Source organism: Pelmatolapia mariae, linkage group LG8 (assembly GCF_036321145.2).
Source record: "Pelmatolapia mariae isolate MD_Pm_ZW linkage group LG8, Pm_UMD_F_2, whole genome shotgun sequence".
In the NCBI taxonomy this organism is placed as follows: domain Eukaryota; kingdom Metazoa; phylum Chordata; class Actinopteri; order Cichliformes; family Cichlidae; genus Pelmatolapia; species Pelmatolapia mariae.
The window spans coordinates 638,604-662,500 of record NC_086234.1 but is presented as its reverse complement, the minus strand read 5'-3'; the positions used below and the strand labels follow the sequence as shown (position 1 = coordinate 662,500).

The 23,897-nt window shown below is 45.3% G+C and overlaps 3 protein-coding genes and 2 long non-coding RNA genes across 5 annotated transcripts in view; 3 read left to right on the top strand and 2 right to left on the bottom strand.

The window, feature by feature from the left end:
- Positions 1-247, bottom strand: part of LOC134633144 (cholesterol 25-hydroxylase-like protein) — a 1,335-nt gene extending 1,088 nt beyond the window's left edge. The window contains exon 1 of the mRNA XM_063482008.1: positions 1-247. This exon is cut by the window's left edge and continues 253 nt beyond it. Within this exon, the coding sequence (XP_063338078.1) occupies positions 1-176 (176 nt within the window). The 5' untranslated portion in view covers positions 177-247.
- A 3,541-nt stretch (positions 248-3,788) lies between these two features.
- LOC134633406 (cholesterol 25-hydroxylase-like protein) lies at positions 3,789-4,775 on the bottom strand. Its single transcript, XM_063482255.2, has 2 exons — positions 4,276-4,775; positions 3,789-4,190 (listed from the first exon to the last, which is right to left on the bottom strand). The coding sequence occupies exons 1-2, from the start codon at positions 4,702-4,704 to the stop codon at positions 3,789-3,791; spliced, it is 831 nt and encodes a 276-aa protein (XP_063338325.2). The 5' UTR covers positions 4,705-4,775.
- Positions 4,776-5,510: 735 nt separating this feature from the next.
- Positions 5,511-23,897, top strand: part of LOC134633540 (interferon-induced protein with tetratricopeptide repeats 5-like) — a 30,320-nt gene continuing 11,933 nt past the window's right edge. Inside the window, exons 1-5 of the mRNA XM_063482378.2 lie at positions 5,511-5,584; positions 16,058-16,237; positions 16,328-16,517; positions 17,648-17,839; positions 17,996-18,223. Of these exons, the coding sequence (XP_063338448.1) occupies positions 5,580-5,584; positions 16,058-16,237; positions 16,328-16,517; positions 17,648-17,839; positions 17,996-18,223 (795 nt within the window). The 5' untranslated portion in view covers positions 5,511-5,579. The remainder of the gene's footprint in view (positions 5,585-16,057; positions 16,238-16,327; positions 16,518-17,647; positions 17,840-17,995; positions 18,224-23,897) is intronic.
- LOC134633377 (uncharacterized) lies at positions 8,037-9,365 on the top strand. The gene is made up of 3 exons (XR_010094729.1): positions 8,037-8,119; positions 8,983-9,066; positions 9,190-9,365. It is a non-coding gene; the product is annotated as an uncharacterized LOC134633377 (long non-coding RNA).
- LOC134633327 (uncharacterized) lies at positions 12,443-13,854 on the top strand. The gene is made up of 5 exons (XR_010094710.2): positions 12,443-12,498; positions 12,612-12,763; positions 12,879-12,911; positions 13,076-13,259; positions 13,733-13,854. It is a non-coding gene; the product is annotated as an uncharacterized LOC134633327 (long non-coding RNA).

The window sequence follows — 23,897 nt, the reverse complement described above, 5'->3', positions numbered from 1 at the left end:
TGCAGCTTGTACCTGAGCACCCACGCCCACCTGGTGGACAGCGCGTCCAGCAGCAGGAAGGGCAGGCAGAAGGACAGGTAGACGCAGAGCGAGAAGAGCACGGGGAAGAAGGGCGAGCGCAGGAGGGGGGCGTGTCCCAGCACGAAGGTCCACAGAGGCTGCAGCAGCATCGCCATCCTTCAGTTTGTCTCACAGTCGGAGCTCTGCTCGCCTTCATCATCACTGCTCCATTTAATCAGGCAGCAGGCCCCGCCCACACAGCGTCAGCAGCAAGAACCCGCCCTGCCGTCCTTATTGGGATGTTTCCTACTGCCGGAGGGAAAGTGGAAAACTCTCCCTTCCGCACACAAACTGCTGCTTGTCTTTGAACGTGTTGCTGTCGGGTAGACGTCACTCTAAGTTTGTCAAGGCCACGCCCCCCCAGTGAGTTCCTCCTTAAAGTTGATTAAAATCATTAAAGAGGTTTAAAAACATGTTTTTCTGCTTATCTTGTGTGTTCAGCTTTTTTAGATTAAAGATGAGCTGAACAATAAAATCTGCAAAACATTTTGAGGATGTCTGTTGAAATAAGATAAGATGACCTTTATTAGTCCCACAGGTGGGAAATTTGTTACCGTGGTGACCGTGAGCGGGGCCCAGACCCCCTCGCACTAATGACAGGTGAGTGCTCGAAGACGGGGTCAGGTGTAGAGAGTGGGAGTGCATGAGGTGAGGTGCTGCTCTAAATAAAGTTCCACCTTCATCTCTGAGAGAATCAACGTGAAGCCTCACTAAAGTCCAGCCAGCCTGTACCTGTGCTGGGCGGAGCCTCAGAGGTGCCAGGTGTCCTCAGACTGAGCTGATGTTTCTCTTCGTGTCAGAAGCGGTGATGGTGAAAAGTGCTGCTCTGAGCAAGCTCACTGACTCGCTGTTAGAGACGTGCTGAAGAGTCACAGCTTCACACTCAGCCCTACGGTGACACCTGCTGGTGCTTCAGCCTCACTGCAGTGTGAGAGTTTCAGGTGTGGACGTGGAGCTCTGAACCGCAGCTGCTGTTCAGCTGGGTCTGTTCCAGATGTTCCAGCTGTGCTTCACGTTCCTCTGCTGCAGTAAATGAGTGAATCTGTGACGGAGTCATTCATTAACTTTATTTAAACAGCTCGAACTGTTTCAACGTCTGTTTCATTAAATGGTGTGCAGACGGCACAGACAGGTAAGGTACACCTGAGCAGCGAGCAGCAGCCAGCAGGTAAATACGAGGAAAGCTGCAGATACAGATGTGTGTGCAGAGAAAAGCACGAAGCCTTTCTGAAAGACTCATTACGACCTCGTTAGACAGACGTGCTTGGTAGGAACGCACCCATCAGGCTCCATCTAAGCCACAGGTGTCAAACTGCAGGCCTCGAGGGCCGCTGTCCTGCTTGTTTTCCAATGAACCTGATCCAGGTAATCAGCAGCAGGTAGGGCAGGGATATCTCAGAAACAAGCAGGATGCTGGCGCTCGGGGAGTTTGACTGCATTGAATGGGTTTCTCATTATGCCGCCGTTGGTGCCTCGACTGTAAATATTCTAGTTTTTTCTACACAGAACATGAAAAAATGATGAATTTGATGGCGTTTGTTTGGTCTGCTGATACTGAGCTAAGCTCCACTAAGCAGAATGGCGGATGACGTGAGGGTTATCAGGATCGGTTCCTAGGGCTTTCTTCACCAGACCCTCGGCCTCTTGGTATTCCTTACAGGCCCCCAGCTTCACGGCCAGCCCGATCAGAAACAGGCCTCCTCAGGCAGCCGTGCAGAGGATCCAGTCCAGCTGATACTAAGACACCTGCAGCACAAACCTGACAGCAGTAAGGACGATTTTTACACTGAAGGTCGCTAACTGAGAGACAGCCTCTCACCTGCTGTAACAGGTAAACAGGTGGAGGTTTTACATTATATGTATTATATTCTATGTTTTCTAACTCCTGCTGCTGTCTCAGTCAGGTCTTTGTGCTTTTTTCATCTTATCTGGATAAATAAAAGATATATGGAAGTCGGTGTGCTTCGTCCTGGTGACAGGAATGTTGCTTATGGCTCTAAATGTATTTACATCACTCAGGAGAGGCGCGTGTGACAGACTGAAGGCCAACAGGTCATTTACAACCGTTTCAATCCGGTCAGTCAGATTTTGGCAGTCATGCAGCAGCAGTATTATTACTACTAGTAGTAGTCATAGTACTAGTAGTATAAGTACTTGTAGTATTTGTGGCGGTTTTCTTAAGTTCGAAAGCTGCTGTGATGCTAACGCAGACTCACGTCATGTTGCAGGAAACAGTCCTCCTCTTCCTCAGAGAACACGCTGATGAAGAACTGAGCATCAGTGAGAAACCCTGATCCCAGATCAGTCCGTAACAGATCAGTGATCTCTGAGCTCGCGAGGCTCTCAGCTGGCTCACAGAAACGAAACTTAGCGTCTCCTCGTGCTGCCTTCAAGGACCCCTCTGAAGTCACGTTTCACATCACGTCCTCGTGCCTCTTTTTTAAACATGAACTTTATGTGTGAACCACAGTAGTTTTAAACCACGTGATTCTTCCTTATATGATGACATTTGTTCCTCCGTATGAACTGAGATTTAATTAGTTTTGCAAACATGTGCAGAGACACAGAGCAGAACTGTCCCAAACAGAGTTCTGTCCCTCTGCAGCCACCTGTTTATAACCGGCTACATCTGTCCACATTTCTCCAGTTCACTAAAATATGATGAACTGTGTCCACCTGCCTCAGTCCAGTTGGCCTGCTGGGCCTTCTCCAGGTAAAGATCATCTCACTGAGTTTGTAACTGCATCACTTTATTTTTCTCCTGCATGGTTTTCTTTGCTACACACTGAGTTATTTCCCAGAGTGAGTTACTTTCATATTCTCGTTTTTCTCTGTTTGGCTCTTTGCAAAATTTTATGGTAAATTCTCTGATCTTGGATTCAACAAATTCCCATTTCTGTATATTACCCTCTACTCATTCATTATCTTCAATATCTCTGAATATATGTCTGAACATCCGCCCCTGTTTCAAAGGCTGCCATTGTATTCCCAGTCTCCTCCTACCACAGTAAAATGTGGGGTACATAATGAATCAAATGATTAAATGCTCATTTTGCACTCAGAGTCAAGGCGGGCGACAGAAGGGTGGAGCATAAGTGGAGGACCATTTCACAGCCACGCCCCCGGGGTCAGGGGCTGCCTCTGTATCACTGTGGGCTCTTCACCTTACAGCACACAGCGCCATCAGGCGACTGCTGTTGTAGTCGGTGCTCTATAAATCAAACTGAACTGAGCTACAGCACGTCAGTAACGTGATTGGTTAGACAGCATCTTAGAGAGGCGGAGCTTCTCAGAAGTAAAATAATGCTCCTCTCTGTGACTCTCTCTTCTTCTTCTTCTTGTTCCAGACGCTCCCTTCAGGGGGCGCCGCTGCTGATCATCTCGTCCTATCCCAGCATCCACCTCTTTCACACCAATCCACCAACTACATCCATGAGGTCCTTCTCTTCTCCTCCTGCCTGGCAGCTCCATCGTCCTCATCCTATGTCCGATATATCCACCCTCCCTCCTCTGCACACGTCACACCTGTAACCCCTGCCATACACCTCACCACCGTCTCTCTGTCCTCGTGTCCATGTCCAAAGCTCACTGTAAGCCTCTCTCCCTCGACTCTTGTCTGCTTTCTTCACCTGTCCCACTTTTTCTTTGCTAACCTTTTCCTGTGAATACTCTCCTGTGCTTCCTTGTTCCACCACCAAGTCTCCTCTTTCGTCGGTCCAGAGGACACACTATACTGATATATAGTGTGTATAATTTGCAGGTGATTGAGCCTTGGGCCTGGCACAAAGATCAAAAATACGAAACATATCGAAGACCTTTGGTTCAAACATGGCGTGCGCTATGATGTACGGTGCAAAGTTGCACTTGGACTTGAGGTGGTGAAGGTCGTGGTGGCGCGCCCCGCCGTACAGCCCCAGCGGCACCAGGCGGTGCGTGGCCCACGGCAGGTCGTAGCCGCAGTGATCCTCCACCGACAGCCAGATGTTGACCACGAAGAAGGCGAGCTCGGTGAGCGGGTGGCAGCCCAGCAGGAGGGGGTTGGCGGCAGCGAACAGGCCCAGGCTGAGGGTCTCCCAGGCGCCCGAGTACTCGGCGGTGAGGGCGGAGGTGGAGGTGTAGGTGTGGTGCACCTGCAGGAGGAGGAGAGAGAGCGTGAGGTGGAGGAAGAACAAAGGCGTGACATCGTCACCACCGCCATCGTCCTCGGGGACTCACCTTGTGGAAGGTGCGGTAGAGCCAGGGCACTCGGTGGTGCAGCAGGTGCCAGGCGAAGCTCTGGAAGTCAAAGAGCAGCAGGCACACGAGCACCTGAGCCAGCAGGCGCGGAAGGGGCGGGGCCTCCTCGGGCAGGTGCACCGGCCTCAGGTACCAGTGCAGCACGGTGAGCGGGAAGATGAAGACCAGGTGGTTGTAGAGCGTCAGAGCCAGGCAGCGCCGCACCGACGGCCAGCTGACGGAGCTCTGAGGCTGCAGCTTGTACCTGAGCACCCACGCCCACCTGGTGGACAGCGCGTCCAGCAGCAGGAAGGGCAGGCAGAAGGACAGGTAGACGCAGAGCGAGAAGAGCACGGGGAAGAAGGGCGAGCGCAGGAGGGGGGCGTGTCCCAGCACGAAGGTCCACAGAGGCTGCAGCAGCATCGCCATCCTTCAGTTTGTCTCACAGTCGGAGCTCTGCTCGCCTTCATCATCACTGCTCCATTTAATCAGGCAGCAGGCCCCGCCCACACAGCGTCAGCAGCAAGAACCCGCCCTGCCGTCCTTATTGGGATGTTTCCTACTGCCGGAGGGAAAGTGGAAAACTCTCCCTTCCGCACACAAACTGCTGCTTGTCTTTGAACGTGTCACTTCCTCTCTGTCTGTGTTTTGTCTCTTTTTTCATCATCTATGGTTTCAGTGATGCCACGTGTGTGTTACACAAGTTTATTTCATGATTCCTGTTCTTTAAAATATGCTGATGTTAATTAATCACATGCCACTACAATAAGTGACTTTATAACATTTAAACTTGAAGCAGCTGCTTTGAGGTGCTTTCACAGGAACTGTGTTTGTGTTCATGGACCTGCAGGCAGAGGTCTGTGATTACAGAGCACGTGACTCCTTTCCAGATGTTCCACCTGTGCTTCACGTAACTTTATGTAAACCTGTCCATGTGAACAAGGCTGTGCAGCTTACCTGTGAGCCACCTTCACACGTCATCACATCATTTAGGACGCTTGGCGCTGCAGTTCACCTGAAATAAGCTTCGTTAGAGTGGCTGAGCATGGAGTCAGAGAGGACACGCTGGGAGTGTGACCCGTGGAAATGACTGCGTAACACGAACAGGCTCAAAGTTTCACGTTACAGGTGTGAGTCTGCGTCACCCGGCTGAGCTCTCTGCTGTTCATGCATTCAGAGAGGACCGTGAAGGCCTCACGTTAAGTTTCCGTTCTGTGCCGGAGCGCACGGACCGGTCACTCGGTGCTCACGCTCTCCCTCATCCTCATCATCACTTTGCTCCCTCTGAGGAGGAAGAGGGCAACATGAGGTGAGTGTTTGAGACTTCCGATCAGTCTGATAATCGATCACTTATTGGAAAGTGAAGTCAGCTCAGGGCCTCCCTTTAACCTTTAACCGAGTCGATCTGGATCCAGGGTGTAATCAGGTGAAATCTGCAGAGAGCCGTCATCAGAGTAAAGCCCACGCAGGGGATTCTGTTCACCTGGGCGAAACGTTTCGTCATCCGGGTGACTTCTTCAGTCTTGTTTGCTCACCTGGATGACTGAGAACGCGTGAACCGCGGCGATGCGAAGTCACCGTCCGGCCTGCCGCACCTACAACGTTGCTTTTGTTTGCTTTTCTCCGTCTCTGTTTCAGACACGTCAGCAGGTCGGTTGTGAACATGTCTGTGATCGTTGTCTCTGTCAGTCGGTGTCGTGGTTGCTTTGCTATGAATTGTGGCTCCAGAGAAGTCACCAGCTGTTTCTCAGTAAATGTGTAGCGACGACATTCACAGTACTCAAACCTGAAGTATTCATATTACTCTAGTAAAATGTATCAAAGCTGCCAGGAGCAGAACAGTGACCTGAGGTCAGCCACCCACAGAGAGGAGAGGAAGAGGCTGCAGGCAGGGTGGAGGTGAGACCTGCTGTGATGGGTGGAGACGGTGGAGATGCTCAGATATAATGGACACGAGTCCGTCAAAGGGACAGCTCAGAGTCAGAGGGGGCGTAGTGAAGGAGGACATGCAGAGGAGGAGGATGGGATAGAAGATGGAGGAAGATGATGTGCTCCAGAGACCGCGAAAGAAGAAGGTGGTAACACCGATAGTATGGTCACATTAACAGTTTTTAACAGTGAAGCTGTACTTCCAGAGGGTGGTGGTGACGTCCTCCTCCACGCGCTCCTCTTTGGACAGTAATGCGATCAAAGCGAGCCGCTGTGCTCATCATACAGGTGACGCAGTGACAGCGGCCTGCAGACTCACCTGGGTGTTGGTCTGAAGGCCGCTGTCAGACACAAGGTAACAGATTTAAACACATACATGCAACTCAGTGTGTCTGATGTGTAATGTACACTTAGCTTCAGTGTCATATCACATGTACTGCTGTCATTTTGAAGTATTATTTTACAACGTCATCTTGGGATCCAGCTGTAGTGGGAGGGGCCATGAGCTCAGGAGGAAGCCTGTGTGAGCTGCTGGCAGCCTGAAAGTCTCCCTTACCCATCCTCCTGCTGACAGAGAGGAGACTTTCCTTGTTTGGGCCTGAGAGGGGACGGTCGTCCAGAAATTCTCGTTTAAACCATGATAATAAATATTTTAGTTCTTTGTTAGAGTTGAGTTAAGCTTCCTGTAACTCAAACATGCACAGGAAATGATGATGATGTCCTGAAGTCGTTAAGGACATACATGCTGCTGTCCAGACACAGGTGTGAGATACTGGACATGGATGGTAAAGTGCTGTTGTTAGGATGGTTGTTTCAGCTGTGATAAACTGATATGCTGTTTGTGACACCGTGGGAGGGTCCGGTCTCTATGTTGCGTCTCCGGGACGTCTATGCTCTGTAATGACTCATTTTTAGACCATGTGTGAACTAGAGATGGACCGATCCGATATTACCTATCGGTATCGGTCCGATACTGACGTAAATTACTGGATCGGATATCGGAGAGAAATAAAAAATGTAATCGATCCATTAAATATCAAAAAAGCATCTCACAAAACTTGCGACACGGCGTAACTCGGCTCATAACCGTAGCACGTGGCAGCAGTATGCGTCATGTGATAGAGCGGCTGTGCATATTTGTAGCCTGGCTGCCAAACCGGCATTTCATCTCCGAGGAAGTTATCCCAGAGAGAAGTAAAGCAAGTGTGCAAGTTCATCTCTGAATGTTTGTAAAGCGTACCTACGTTAAGCTTAACAACCGATATATGGAGGACTGCCTCTTCTCTGTCCCTCTCTCTCCTGTTGCTACTGTTATATTCCACTGTAGTGTCAGTACACTACTGACTATGTGCACGATAGCATATGCTAGTTCCGGTGCGGAAAATCCTGTGTGGAGCTTTGTTTCCGGTGTCCTATTCGCACCCTGTTTAATGTCCAAAAGAAGTTAACCAAATGAATGAATTAAGCGGCGATTTACATTTCTATAGATGTCTTGGGCATTTACCCAATATAACTGTAAATGATGTTCATGGACTTGTCGATATTTTGCCCCCACGCCTCGGAGCAAAAGAGAAAAGGGATTCAAATGTTATATTTCTCAGCTGTCCCTCGTTTATTGCGGGTGTTATGTTCTATGTTCGTGAATTTGAGGGTTAGTCGTGTCCGAATTCAGAGGAAGGACGCTTCAATGCCATATTTGGAGGCAATGACGTCACGGCGACGAGACGAAGGCTGTCCGAATTCAAAGAGCACTCAAAATGTGGCGACAAATGTGTCCTACTTTGCCCTGAATTCTAAGGATGGTCCGATGTATCCTTCATGTCCTACCATATCCCAGGATTCATTGCGGGTCATAGAGGAGATTTGTTTCTGATAACGATGGTGGTCAAAGCGGGAGAGGAAAACACTTTCAAATGTAAGTATATGAAAATCTGGTTGTACAAAAGTTAAATTGTTATAGTGGTCGTTTTGTTAAGCTTTGGGCATCTGCATAGACATGTTTCTTTTCTTTAAAATAACCGTAAACCAGTTTGCATGGGGGGTCCCGCGATTTTTCATGTATTGACGCTTACATACAGCTAATTTAGATTTTTTCGAATTGGTGATATGTTGTGGGGAACAAAGACCAAACGGCTTAATTTATTAAAACGAGGAGAAAAGGATCACCTCTTCACTGGGGTGAAGAATTGAGCCGCTACGGCGTGGAGGTACAAGAATAAATCAGTTTACACATCATATTCATATGAGTACGGTCCTATTAACCCTCATGCTACAGCAGCGGTCCCCAGCCTTTTTTACGCCACAGACCGGTTTATGTCAGACACGGAGCGGCCTTTAAGGTATCGCGGATAAATACAACCACATAAAATGATCCGACCAAGACAAAAACTGTGGTATTTTGTAAATATAATAATAAACGTGAATGTGCTGTGTAATTGTGTAACTTTATTAGCAGCGTCCTCCTGAAAATGCGCGAATTAATGCTCTCTGGTCACTATGGTAACGTGTAAATATTTCTTTCAAAATAAGACACGAAACTACAACAAGGGAAAGACTCAGGGAAACAGAGTTAATGATAAAACCCTGAAAACCATAAATTTCACAGGGGAGCCTCAACTCTCGTGGCCCGGTACCAAACGACTCACGGACCGCTGCTGTACAGAACCTGTGATGTCCAGACGGTGTTCCTCTGGTGTTCTGCTGTGAAAAATTTTGGGTTTAGGGATTAACATAGTTGCCATGGTTTCCTTTCTTCTCTTATTTGTTGTGTGTGATCAGGACAATTCTGGAGAAGATGGGCCTGCAGGGGAAAGTCACCCCCTTGCAGGCCAGAAGACATGAGATAACTTTAAAGAATACAAAGTACGTATGTGTGTTATCAAGAAGATAATTCTTAGGAACACAAGTTAATAAATGTGCAATTACTAAGAGTTGTTGTGGTGTTTTTATTTGCCTGCTGTCATTTTTGATTTCCTCTGCCTTTAGGATTGCAAGTATCCAGGCTCAGGAGAGGGGGTCAGTGGGAAGCCCACTGCTGCTACTTGGCCCTGGTTTGCCCTCATGGATGAGGTGATAGGACAGAGGCCTTCCATTAAGCCTCTTGTCCAAATGTCCTCTCTCCCTGAGGACACTCCAGGGCCAAGCACAACAGTGGGTGACCAAAACGATAGCGATGACGAAGCGGCTCAGCCACCTACGACAGGGAGAAAGAGGAAAAGAGATGATGAGCTGCTAGACCTCATCAGAGAGGACATGAGGCAGCAAAGAGAGGCAGAGGAGAGGAGAGCAGGGAGAGGATGGACAGACTGTTTTCACTTCTAGAAAGATTAGTTCCAAAATGAGTTATATATTGAGAAATTTATTTATTTGAATATATTTGTTACATTGTTACATGTGTTGCATTAGTTTAAAGGTTTTGTGTTATTAATAAATTGATTCGAACAAACAGTGATTGTCACTGAACTCAATTTGATTTACAGGCATTTGTAACATGTATGAACAGAACGCTAACTTTGAACAATATTACATGGATATTTATTTGATAGCAATAAGGTAAATAACAATAACAATTAAACAAGAATATTTCAAATACACAGTATGCAAAGATGGAAAAACAATATTTTCAGTTGTTCACACAGGATTAACCTGAGTGACCTGTTCCTGGACCGTTTCTTGAACAACTGTAATAGATTACAGGAAGTCTCTGGCAGTGTTGCTGAATCTGCCGGAGCAAGATCAGACATGGATGGGGTGCTGCAACTGAGGTTTGTCTTTTCTGGTCGGGGAGTGGAGAATCACACAGGGTGGTCTGCAAAGAGCTTTAGGATGCTTCCTCCCACTGTCCACTGCATCGTCCATCCACAGGGTTTGCAGGGCTGGCTCAATCAACGGCTGCCACACCACTAAGATGTTTTCAGAAATATGCAAGCAGGAGATGGTGGATGCTATATTATTAGTATAATACTTGTAACTCTGTAGCAGACAACAGTTTGATAAAGTGCTATGTAAAAAAAACAAACAAAAGATTAGATTCTATATGTTTCAAAGATATTTAGTTTATATATTTTATATGATACAGTACATGTGTGAGAATGACCGATGTTGTGCCAAAAAATGATCGTCTGCCAAAAACTGATTTCCGGTTTTTGCCCTAAACTGATTGCTCGTATTTAACCTGCTATGAATAACTTGTTGGTCTATAATACGTGAAACATATGTCAAATGTTTCCCTCATCAATGATATCAAGTCACTTTGAGCCACCAGCAACATTCCTGTAACAAGGTAGAAGCTGCAATCAGTTTTTGGCAGTGACTTTTATATATCCTTTATTTATCCAGCTCACAAACAATCTTGTTGACATTAGAAATTTATTTTTTAAGAGTAATATGGCCAAGAGGACAGCAGACAGCGCAACAAATATATCAATTGTACCTAGATTATAACCAGAGTTATAAAGATACTTGAACAACAGGTAATTACCCAGATAGCAAGACGACATTGAATCTATGTTGATTTTTCATCCGAACCGTCGTATATGGTCGGGGTTGAAATGCCAATGTTGTAACAACATTGAAATACTGTGGTAAACCGACGGTCTTACTATAGAGACGTTGTAACGATGTTGATTCACCGTTGTTTTTTTGTCATTGATATTTGATCTATTTGTAGTCGACCAGGTGACAACAACAACATCGAGAAAACGTCTATTTATAGTTGACGATCATTCGGCTCTGGTCACCATCAAAAACCATCGATTTGTAGTTGAGCATTAAATTGCATTGCAACTGATCGGGTATAAAGTACCAGAGAAAGTAGATTTATTGTTCATTTGTTATCAATGACTTGGTCTAGTTCACCAGCTTTAAAAAATCGTGTCTACGTGCAATTTATGTATAGTTGACCGGGAAATTAAAGCAGCGATCACTTGGACTATTCCGCAGCACCCCTCTCACATTGGTACACCCCCCCCCCTCCCCCCGTATTCATTGTCTTGTACAGTAGAGCGGGACATTTGATTTACTCTCAGCGGAATTGACCGGAGAAGGCATCAGTTCATGCACTGCACTGGCCCGCACCACGATTAGTATAAGGTAAGAATGAATGATTTTTTTTTCCTACTCGTTATTTCCATGTTTGCATTTGAATAACAGTAAAAAACTCGTTAATGTTGTACATTAACAAGTTCTTTACAGTTATTTACGTTGCTCCCACAAAATGTGGGAGCCCGAAATTGTGTCTATACTTCTTACAATCCGGCAACAAATAAATTGCACTGCGAACAAAGTATATCAACAAAGAAAACATTTTCGTTTCATAATTTCTTCGTTATATTCCCTTACAAAGCTAGCTTTAACGCTTCGAGGTTTCCTTTGTTCTTGCCGTCGCCTCGGCGCTTGACCCAGACTTTCGCTCTGTAGTTGCTTAGTACTACAAAAAATTCTAAATCTGTGATATATGATTGATAAACGTAAAGTTAACTGTATAAACGTGTTCAATGACTTTGTTACTTTTGATGATTGGAGAGCACTCGCTTCAATTCGCACACGAAAACTTTAGACTCAGTTTGAAAGCTCACGCAGCATGCCCACGTGACTGTACGTTGCACGCTCACCTAACTTTACGTTGCACGCGTACATGACTTTCCGTTTGTGCCTTGAATAATGAATAAGGCTACGTCCACACGTACCAGCGTATTTTTGAAACCGCTGATTTTTCTATGCGTTTGCACCTTTTGTCCACACGTAATGTATGTCTGGCTGTACATTGTGTTTGTATTTCCAGGCACATTTCACGAAGCAGAACGCAGTCTTCAGAGATATCCACGTGAACGCTGTGATACGTCTGACCTTCAGTCCGAAGAAGAAACCCAGACCAGTCTTAAAAGAAAGCACAAGTAAAACTTTTTTATTCACAAACATATCTTTGATTGTTAAGAATTTATGATCTTGTCTTTTATACATATCTGTGGTGCTTGCATACTGCAATATCGCCACATAATATAGTCCAAAAAGTGGAAGTTTGTAAACTTTTTAAAAATGCAAAGCCGTGTACACTTGTGCACTTCAAAAATTCATTGTATACTGTACCTTCTTGCACGTCTCTGTTTCCTGTGTGTGTTGTTAGAAATCAAACTAACTTTAGGAAACAATATGCCAAAAGCATATTTACAATTACTTAAGACCGTTTTTAATTTCTTTTCTTTAGACCAAATCCCCTGTACACATATACGGACTCAGAGGATGAGCAGCCTACAAAAAAACGGTTTCCCCAGGCCCCTCGAGTGAAAATACCAGGTAATAAAATACTGTCTAGTGTCTGTGTACATATCTGTGTCTGACACAAGGAAACTTTTTTGACAAGTTGTCTGTATTCTTAAATACTTAAAAAATTATCTTTTTCTAAACAGCCCTCATCACTCCGCAGTCTGCCCCCCAGCCCACTGATAGCAACCATCATAATGCCCCACCCAGCTTCCGGCACCTTTCGCCACTCCGGCACAAACCGACACAGCTTTGCGATCTCCCCAGCATGCAGAGTCTGATGTCTTCCCTATAGATGGTATGCTTTTAAAAAAGCTTTAAAGCTGCATCACAATGTCATTGTACTCTTATCTAAAAAGAAAACCCAATTTATACTCCTGAATGTCATCTTGTTGTGATTTTTTTTTCTGTAGATTCCAGAGACTCTGTGAGGCCACTATTGCAAGGCAAGTTTGGAAATCTTGGAATTTCACAGTTTACATGGTATAACAAATATATGTGACAGGCAAAAACTAGTAAACACTTTTAGCAGTTACAAGAACTAACAAATGAATATCCAACATTTAAGACATGAGACACACTAATTCCATCTCATAAAATGTGTCTATAGGTGAGACGCTTTGCGTTGATTGGTGCTGCTGGACCACACTGGAGGTGCGAGTCCGCCGTGTAATGGTTTATGCCATTACAAAGGAGCTGGCCTCTGTACTCAACTGGGCAGGGAAAAAATACCAAGGACCAGACAAAGCAAAAAAGGGCATTTAAAGAGACAGCGCTGTGTAGATGCATATTTGGTAAGTTTTAACATTTATTGTAGTTTTATGAGCCTATAGTGAACAATAAAGGGATCAATTGATGTGCTGGGTGCGTTTCACATTTCCTATGTCTGTTTTTTGCTATATTACTTTGTCTTTCTTAATAACAAGACTTTCATGTCCGGTTAATCTGGAGATGGAGTCTTTGGTCTTCGGCTTGTTTTGTCCTCGGGTTGTACACTTTGTACAGCCCGAGGACCCCATGTTTTCTTTTTTTTTTTTTAAAGGATACACGGCACACCATGCTAAGACATATCACATTTTCAGCTTATAGCTCTTTGGGAATCAAATGCGGCAGTTTGCTGATTTCCGCCTGGTGACTTTCATGTTTATTAGCCTAGGAGTTTACATACTTTCTCCCTGCTGAAGACAATTAACAAGAGCTTATTCATGTGCTCTAATTCCCTTTTTTTGTCTTTGTTTTTTTGTGTGTGTGTCTATTTTTGTCCTAGATGGCCTGGCGCAGCAGGTAGGGGCGAACTCTATGTCTGAGTTGGTCTTTGCTCAAGCAGTCCAGAAATGGCTCAGATATGCTCCAGATCGTACGGGTGGCGCGCAGGACGCACATCATCCATCCCCATTCCGGAGTAAATAATAAAAAGTGACGTGAAACATAGAAATGTAAATAGGAAACTTTGTCTTTTAATAAAGTATTTTGCAAATGATACATGTCTATTGACCTTTTTTGGTTTTTTTTTCAATAAAAAGCAACTGTGCGAAAGAGGTGGAAAATCAACACCATATCTCAACAGTGTTTCAATATCAGAATCTGACATTGTTTCAATGTCAACAGTGTTAGAAAATATAACGTCGAATCAATGTCAGGTTTCAACATTGATTCAACATCAAAACCTGACGTTGTTTCAACGTTAAAAATGGGTGCAAGAGTGATGTTGGGTCAACGTCACACTTCAACGTTGCTTCAATGACGTCGCCTGATATTGACTCAACATTGTTTCAATGTTTCCTTACTATCTGGGTATTGTATATATAAAACCCCTTAGTAAACCATGTTCACCGAAGTCTATTTACCAACATACATAAAGATATTACACATATTACACACAGAAACATTGGAAATCAGTTTTGGCAGGCAAACACTTTTTTGGCACAACGCAGGCAATATTTCAATTATCCGTGTAAATATCTCAGTAATTCCTAAATGCGTGTAGATTAAAGGAAATTATTTTACCTGGATATGATTGTCTCTGATGAGCCTAAGGTACAAAACGTGCGGCCAACGACGATAAGATTTTTCTAGCTCCTCGAGAATTAAAATTGTCCAAACAACGGAGCGACATTTCTGGGTCCATTTTAAAGTTTTCGCGCTGTGGCGCTAGCGACCGGAAAAACACGCAAGTAAGGGCGGAGTTGAAGGCTAGGCGGCTGTCCACAGCCCATCTGTTATGTTGGATACTCATTGTTTGTTCAATAAAGTTTCTATGGAGAAAAAAAGGGGGCTGTTCACAGCCGCTCACTTCCTGACTACCCGTCTGTCTAAGGACACTACCTTGTGACGTAGGTAGGTAGTGTCCTTATGAGCATCCTTCCCCTGAATTCGGACACAGCCATAGTCAATTACAGCTTATGCCGAGTCAGACTGCTCACACGATTGTTTGTTTACAGGTTGACTTCTTCTTTTATTTGGATAACGCAGAAGTAACACACACACATAACTGGGCGTGGTGCCCCCTACTGGCGATGGCTTGCATAGCACACAATAACTCTTGGTTCATACATAACAGCTACTTCAATCGTGAAACTGATCAATGATCAGCTGATCGGCTTTTCTGTCGCGAGTCCATCTCGCTTCTTTGTTTATCACCCACTTCGCGCCAGAAAGAGGAAACCAGCGGCTGAACAACAGCAGCACGTTTAACCTTGATAAGCTGTTGTTAGAATTTATTTAATATTATTTTCTAGACCAGGATCCTTTTCTACGTAGCTGACGGCTGGTAACTGTGCAGGGGCGGATCTAGCAAAGTTTAGCCAGGGGGGCCGATAGGGCATGAACAGGGAAAAGGGGGCACAAAGACATACTTTTCTTTCTTATTCTCATTTAAAATGTCTAGCTTTTAATAAATAATTATCTGAGTCTTACACCCAAAGTTTTAATCTGATGTAAAATGTATAGAAGTCCATTACTGTATATAGTAATTATTAAGTCTAATATACCCTAGTAAGCTATAGTACTTTTTCCTTTGGGAAGGTACCATCTGTGCAGTCTGCAATTCTGTAGAAGAAAGATGTTGAATCTATTTAATTATTCTTGAATAATAATTTATTTCTGTGCATTTTTTTCACCCTGCATCAAATTAAAGTTGATTACGTCAATTAAGCATCATGAGGTGGAGGGTGGGTGATTCCCTATTTTATTTATTTTTTTGCTGGGCGTTTTAGAACCCTATTAGGTTGCTTACTCTTTAAAATACCAGAATAGGAAGGATGGTGCAGGTTTAAGTTTATTAGATTGATCAGTATTGCTGAACTATGAAATATTTTGGGTGCAGTGTATCTTTTGCATACAGGTATAACAGAATAGCTTTAGTGTTTTTCATTTTTTTTTAACTTGAGTATGAACTTATACAAAAAGCAGCAAGATATTAAAAAACAGTTTTATTGATTAAAAAACACAATATCTCGGATTCATATCAGTATCGGCAGATATCCAAATTTATGATATCGGTATCGGACATAAAAAAGTGGTATTGTGCCATCTCTAGTGTGAACATGAACACAGAGAGCTGAGAGGCTTTGTCTTTGTGACTCTCTTAAAGTGAAGGTAGCAGCGCTCTGCTCAGCAGGCTGCAGCAGCTGCAGTGTCACTTCACCTGGGATCTGAAGAAGGAGGATGTGGACCTGGGAAACCTGAGCACCCGACTGCAGGAGCACATAAAACTTCAGCTCGGGCAGCGCGGGGCAGTGACTCGATCTTACAGCTATTTGGCTTATGTCAGGTACAGTTTCCTCAGCGGTGAGCTGTCTGATGAGACAAGATCTGACAAAACTTACTTAAACATCAGTTGTGATGACCAGTTGATCCTCAGGTATCTTCAGGACCAACGAGAGGAAGCGCTGTCACTTCTAAACCAATCAGAGGAGACCATCAGGGAGAGTTATGGAGATGAGAGTGAGAGGCGGCTCATTGTGACATATGGAGACATGGCCTGGCTGAAATACCACACCGGAGACTACGCACAGTCACAGAGCTACTGCCAGAGAGTTGAGGACATACTGGTATGTACAGCACCCATCCATCCATCCATCCACCCACCCACCCACCCATCCATCCATCCATCCATCCACCCACCCACCCACCCATCCATCCATCCATCCATCCATCCATCCATCCATCCATCCATCCATCCATCCATCCATTCATCCATCCATCCACCCATCCATCCATTTCTGCTGCTTATTTCTTTTGGGTCGTAGGGGCAGCAATCTAAGACAACCTCCTCTAACTCATCTGGGGGGACACTGAGGTCTTTCCAGATATAATCCTTCCTGGGACCTCCTTCTAATAGAACATGTAGCACCAGGAGGCCTTCAAAGGGTTTCCTGCTCAGATGCCTGAACTACCTTAACTGGCTTGTTTATAGTTAGGGCTGGATCAGGTGACCCTGAATCCTCCCTTAGTGATGCTGCAATAGGTGTAGGCTGCTGGGGGATTCCCATGATGCACTGGGTGTTTCTTCTTCACTCACTATGTGTTAACAGACCTCTCTGCACTGAATCATCCTTGTTATTAATCTCTGGCTCTCTTCCACAGCATGTCTTTATGCTGTCTTCCTTCTCTCACCCCACCCACCCCCCCACCCCTCTGCTGCTCTGCCGGAGGTTTCTTCTTGTTAAAAGGGAGTTTTTCCTTCCCACTGAGGTCTAGTTGCTCTAATAGGATATTATGGTCGACAGTATGGAACGCTGCACTGAGGTCTAGCAGGACAAGCACAGAGATGAGTCCACTGTCAGAGGCCATAAGAAGATCATTTGTAACCTTCACTAAAGCTGTTTCTGTGCTGTGATGAGCTCTGAAACCTGACTGAAACTCTTCAAATAAGCCATTCCTCTGCAGATGATCTGTTAGCTGTTTGACAACTACTCTTTCAAGGATGTTTGATATGAAAGGAAGGTTGGAGATTGGCCTATAATTAGCTAAGACTGCTGGGTCTAGAGATGCTTTTTAAGTAGCTGATTATTAGAGATAGGTTGATCATATTTAAGATTGAAGCATTAATTAATGGCAGGACTTCTTTGAGCAGTTTTCACAATAAGATAAAGGGTCACTGAATTGTATGTATACCATCCAGCCCAAACATTATGAGCACATGCTGCTGAATCTCTGACACGTTCTTCTATATCTACAGTCAAATCATCCCACTGGTTCCTCGACAAGCCTCCTTCCAGAGGTGTACGGAGAACAAGCCTGGACCTATCTCAAGTTTTCGAGCTCTTCTCTTTCCAAAGCCATCGACTGTTTCTGTAAAGCACTTGAGGTACAGACTCACGACAGTGAGTGGAACGCCGGCTACGCCATCGCCCTCTTTCGCACAGAACAGGTCAGTTTTATAGGAAGTATGAAGACTCAATGAATGGTAAATAGCAGAAAAGGAATCCGTCAGTTCAGTGTCAGTGTACATTTCAGAAGACTCAGTAATGACAGTTTAAAACAAGAACATTTCAACACGGTACATTAATGGGTTTCTTATCTGCAGTGGGCTTTGGAAAACTTAAAGAAAGGTGAAGAGTCCCCGGCCATCACACAGCTTCGCTTGGCCCTGGAGATCAACCCTGATGATGCAGTTCTGCAGTCCATGCTGGCTGTGAAGCTGGGGGCCTATAAGGAATACCAAGAAGCTGAGGAACTGTTGAATAAAGCACTGAAAACTGATCCTGATAATCCTCATGTCAACCGCTATATAGGAAAATACTTTCGTAATCAGGTAGGTCTGAATGTAGACTCTCATTTGTCAAAGACATCCATCATTCAGGGTCAGTCTTGGGCTCAGTAGAAAGTATTGTGTTGCTATAAAAAAGCAGCCAGAGACAGATTATCATAACTGTTTCATACAGAGAAATTACAAAGAAAGTCGAGGTCATTCTGTTCCAGGGCAGAGGCGGAGCCAGGCATTTTATACACCCGGGGCTTAGCCCTAAAGGGTAGTATGCATGTGGGATGGGGGGTAGAAAGGACTGAAAGATTTATTAGGCTCTGTTTTCAGTTTTGTTCAGAAAATAATGACTTCATATAGGAAAAAATATATATATATCATATATGCAGGACACCTTAAACTAGTTTTTTAATTAAGCAACAAGGCAGAACAAAGTCGGGGCTGTATAAAGACACGAGGACTGAACCCCAATTCAACCAGACCCAGAACTGATCCAGCATTAAAACAGGACTACAACAGTTCAAAATCAGGACTACTTAGGACTTAACCAAGACAGAACCAGACTCAGAACTAGATGATAGTAGCACTAAAAATCATCACAGACCTGCACTACACTTATTTTTTAATTCTACCAAAGTCCACTATTTAGATTCAGAAGAGTTTATATAATTATTTAGCCTTGTTGTGCAAACAAGTCTGCAGAACTTAATAAATATAGAATTTGAAAAGTAACAAACCTAAAAAGAAACACTAGGTACTGGATACATGTTCTGATGAGTTTTGGTAAATAACATGTGACTAACAGGTGTGTCTCACCTGCTCTTGTTCCATCTCTGCTCCCCTCTCTCCCTCTCTCTCTCTCTCTCTCCCTCTCTGTTCCTCTCTCTCTCTCTCTCTCTCTGCTCCTCTCTCTCCCTCTCTGTTCCTCTCTCTCCCTCTCTGTTCCTCTCTCTCCCTCTCTGTTCCTCTCTCTCTCTCTCTCTGTTCCTCTCTCTCTCTCTCTCTCTCTGTTCCTCTCTCTCTCTCTCTGTTCCTCTCTCTCTCTCTCTGTTCCTCTCTCTCCCTCTCTGTTCCTCTCTCTCTCTCTCTGCTCCTCTCTCTCCCTCTCTGTTCCTCTCTCTCTCTCTCTCTCTCTGTTCCTCTCTCTCTCTCTCTCTCCCTCTCTGCTCCTCTCTCTCTCTCTCTCTGTTCCTCTCTCTCTCTCTCTCTCCCTCTCTGTTCCTCTCTCTCTCTCTCTCTGCTCCTCTCTCTCTCTCTCTGTTCCTCTCTCTCTCTCTCTGTTCCTCTCTCTCTCTCTCTCTCCCTCTCTGTTCCTCTCTCTCTCTCTCTCTGCTCCTCTCTCTCCCTCTCTGTTCCTCTCTCTCTCTCTCTCTGTTCCTCTCTCTCTCTCTCTCTCCCTCTCTGCTCCTCTCTCTCTGCTCCTCTCTCTCCCTCTCTGTTCCTCTCTCTCTCTCTCTGTTCCTCTCTCTCTCTCTCTGTTCCTCTCTCTCTCTGTTCCTCTCTCTCCCTCTCTGTTCCTCTCTCTCCCTCTCTGTTCCTCTCTCTCTCTCTCTCTCTCTGTTCCTCTCTCTCTCTCTCTGTTCCTCTCTCTCTCTCTCTCTGTTCCTCTCTCTCTCTCTCTCTCTCTCTCTGTTCCTCTCTCTCTCTCTCTGTTCCTCTCTCTCTCTCTCTCTCTCTCTGTTCCTCTCTCTCTCTCTCTCTCTCTCTCTCTCTCTCCCTCTCTCTCTCTCTCCCTCTCCCTCTCTCTCTCTCTCTCTCTCTGTTCCTCTCTCTCCCTCTCTGTTCCTCTCTCTCTCTCTCTCTCTCTGTTCCTCTCTCTCTCTCTCTGTTCCTCTCTCTCTCTCTCTCTGTTCCTCTCTCTCTCTCTCTCTCTCTCTGTTCCTCTCTCTCTCTCTCTGTTCCTCTCTCTCTCTCTCTGTTCCTCTCTCTCTCTCTCTCTCTCTCTGTTCCTCTCTCTCTCTCTCTCTCTCTCTCTCTCTCCCTCTCTCTCTCTCTCCCTCTCCCTCTCTCTCTCTCTCTCTCTCTCTGTTCCTCTCTCTCCCTCTCTGTTCCTCTCTCTCTCTCTCTGAGTGAATGGCGGAGTGCATGGAGCTGGGGACGGGAGTGTCGGAGTGAGTGGCTTTCTTTTTTCGGGTTCCTCTTTTCTTTTTTCACTGTCAGGAGTGTTTATCTTTCCGACACACGGTTGTTGGTGTGTTTTGTTTGTTGCCGGCTGGTTTGGTAGCTTTTGCTACCGGCTTGGCAGAGTTTGAGAAGCTGACACGTCGTCATGCTGTCAAACTTATACCGACTGTGAATTGCTCGGTGGAGGAAGCTGTTTTGGCTGTAGGAGAGGTGGTGGGCTGTGACAGCGTGAAATCTGCCTCCCGTATGAACGGTGCGATTGTTATTTTTCTTGATAAGGTCCCTAAAGTTAATGAGTTGGTGGAAAGCGGCGTCGTCATTCACGACACCTTCACGCCCGTTCTCCCATTGGTTAGCCCTGCTAAAAAGGTTACCATCTCAAATGCGCCTCCTTTTATTAAAAATGAAATTTTAGCTAAGGAGCTGTCACGGTATGGCCAACTAGTTTCGCCCATACAGATGGTCTCTTTGGGGTGCAGATCTGTGCTCCTCAAACATGTTGTGTGTCACCGAAGGCAGGTTTTTATGATCCTCAAAGACCCCGCTGGCGAGCTGAACCTGTCTTTTAGTTTCAAAATAGAGGGTTTCAACTACATGGTGTTTGCTTCATCTGAGAGCATGAAATGTTTTGGTTGTGGTGGAGAAGGGCATTTAATTCGCTCCTGTCCGGAGAGGCTCAGAAACGCACAGCCAGCGGATGACACCGTTGGAGAGCAGGTCCCAGCCAGGGCTCCTGGTAGGGACGCGGCGATCGCTCGTGCGAAACCCGCTGAGACCGCGGGCGGCTCCGCTGAGACCGCGGGCGGCTCCGCCGTGGCTGAGGCGGACCCCGCTGCCGAGGCGCCTGTGGAAAACCGGCTTTTTCCGAGCAGTACCGGGTCTGATGAAACCGGCATTTTGAAAAGTGTTGATGGTGTAGAAACGGATCTGACTAATGACCAGTCTGCAGGTTTTTCTGACACCAGTCAGACAGCTGACACGGCTCTTGAGTCTGTGTGTGATGATCTTTGTGAGGATGACAACATGCTTGATGAGGATTTGCTGAAGTTGTCTCAAAAGAGGAAAAGCTCTGAACCTGCCCACTGTGTTACAAAAACGTCAAAAGCTAAGAGAGGAAATAGAACAGGAGAGAGCAGTATGGAGTCTGAAAGTGATTTGTCCCTAAGCCAGGAACACCAGAATCTGTACTCTCCTGCTGAGATCAGGAAATTCTTGCAGAAAACCAAAGGCCTCAGGATGGTGAGAGTGGAGGATTATTTTCCAGACCTTAAGCTTTTTGTTGAGTCGTCTCGGGTCTTGACAAAAAAATCAGGGAATTTTCTTGATGATGTGTTGACAGACCAAGAGATTTATCGTTTAAAGAAACTGATTTTGAAAGTGAGATCTCAAGCACTCACTGCTGATGATGACGATGATGTTTAGGAACGCACTCTATGTGTCCCTGTCTTTTTTCCTCTGTCTCGCTTCTCTCATGTCTGAATTCAAAATAGGCACATTAAATTTGAATGGTGCTAGAGATGAGGTGAAAAGAGCTGCTTTTTTCGAGCTTATGGACTTAAAGAAGTTAGATATTATGTTGGTTCAAGAAACTCATAGTACTGGTGACAATGAGAGTGACTGGAGGAAGGGCTGTGGGGGAAATGTTTTTTTTAGTCATAAGTCCAGTTGTAGTGGAGGTGTGGGGATTGTGTTCTCTAAGAATTTTTTACCTGTTTCTTGCGAAGCAGAGGAAATAATCAAGGGGTGTTTGCTGAAAGTTAAAGTCAAATATGAACATGTGACTTTTGTTTTTCTCAATATATATGCACCAACTAATGGAGTGGACAGAATGGGTTTTTTAGATGTCCTGTGTGATACTGTTGAGGTTTCTAGTGATGATGAGTATTTGTTTTTGTGTGGAGATTTCAGTTGTACTGACAACCCACCTTTGGATAGGAACCACATCGAACCTCATCCTGCGTCTTCTCGCAGGCTTAGGCAGCTGGCTGCAGCTGTGGACCTGTCAGATGTGTGGCGGTTTTTCAATGGACATCTGCGACAGTACACATGGAGTCACTCTAAGGACAATCTTTTATCTTTGGCAAGACTGGATCGCATATACTCATTTAAACATCATTTGAGTATTTTTAAGGACTGTCAGATAACTCCTGTTGGTTTCTCTGATCATTGTCTGGTTCATTGTTCTGTTTTCATTAAAAATGTTCGTGTACGGAGTGCTTACTGGCATTTCAATACGGCCCTGTTACGTGACAAGACTTTTAGGACAGCTTTTGAATTTTTTTGGCTCACTCACCGGACATCTAAATCTGACTTTGCATGTATCCAGCAGTGGTGGGATTTTGGGAAGTGTCAGATCAAACAATTGTGTCAACAGTTCACTCGTAATGTTACTAGGGACATAACCAGATCTATGAGGAACCTAGAGACTCAGGTGGTAGAACTGCAGAGTTTAGCGGCGTCTACAGGAAACCGGGGGCTTTTAGATTCCCTCAAATCCAAAAAGGCTTTTTTAGCCGACCTGTTGGGCACGACCGCCAAAGGGGCTTTGGTCAGGTCACGTTTTCTCAGTGTTACGGAGATGGATGCCCCATCTCACTTTTTCTTTGGACTGGAAAAGAAGAATGGGCAAAGAAAAGTTATTCACTCTCTGTCTGACGGTGGCTCAATAATCTCGGATCCTTCTGAGATCAGAAAGGTTGCTGTCAGCTTTTATGTGGACCTTTTTAAGAGTGATTTCTCAGAAAATCCTAGTTTGTGCAGTAGATTCTTCGAGGGACTCCCTCAGGTGGCGGCTGAAACCAATCAAAAACTGGAGGTTCAGCCAACTTTGCATGAACTTCATGCTGCTCTGATGAGTTTTCAGAATGGTAGAGCTCCTGGCATGGATGGCCTTCCTGTTGAGTTCTACAAAGACTTTTGGTCTGTGATGGGTGAGGATTTGCTGGAGGTTGTCACGGATAGTCTGCAGAGGGGCTTGCTGCCTCTGAGCTGTAGACGGGCGGTCATCGCTCTGCTGCCGAAGAAGGGAGATCTGCGCCATTTGAAGAACTGGAGACCAGTATCGTTGCTCTGTACAGACTATAAGATTTTCTCCAAAGTCCTGGCCACCAGGCTTCGTGACGTGATGGCTTCTGTTGTTCATGGGGACCAAACGTATTGCGTGCCCGGCAGGCTGATAAGTGATAATGTCACTTTGATTAGGGATGTTTTGGACCTCTCTAGGTCTTTGGGTATAGATGTTGGTCTCATTTCTCTGGACCAAGAAAAAGCTTTTGACCGGGTTGAACACCAATATTTGTGGCACGCTTTAGCTGCTTTTGGCTTCAGCCCAGGTTTTGTAGCCATGATTCAGGTTCTGTACCGTGACATTACGAGTGTCCTGAAAATAAATGGGGTCTTGAGTGGTCCTTTCAGTGTTCTAAGGGGGGTGAGGCAGGGCTGTTCTTTGTCAGGGATGCTGTATTCCCTGGCAATTGAACCTTTGCTTCACAAACTAAGACGGGACTTGTGTGGTGTTTATATTCCTGGGTGCAATGTACCTTTGAAGTTGTCTGCTTATGCCGATGATTTAATTGTCCTGATCAACTCACAGACGGATATT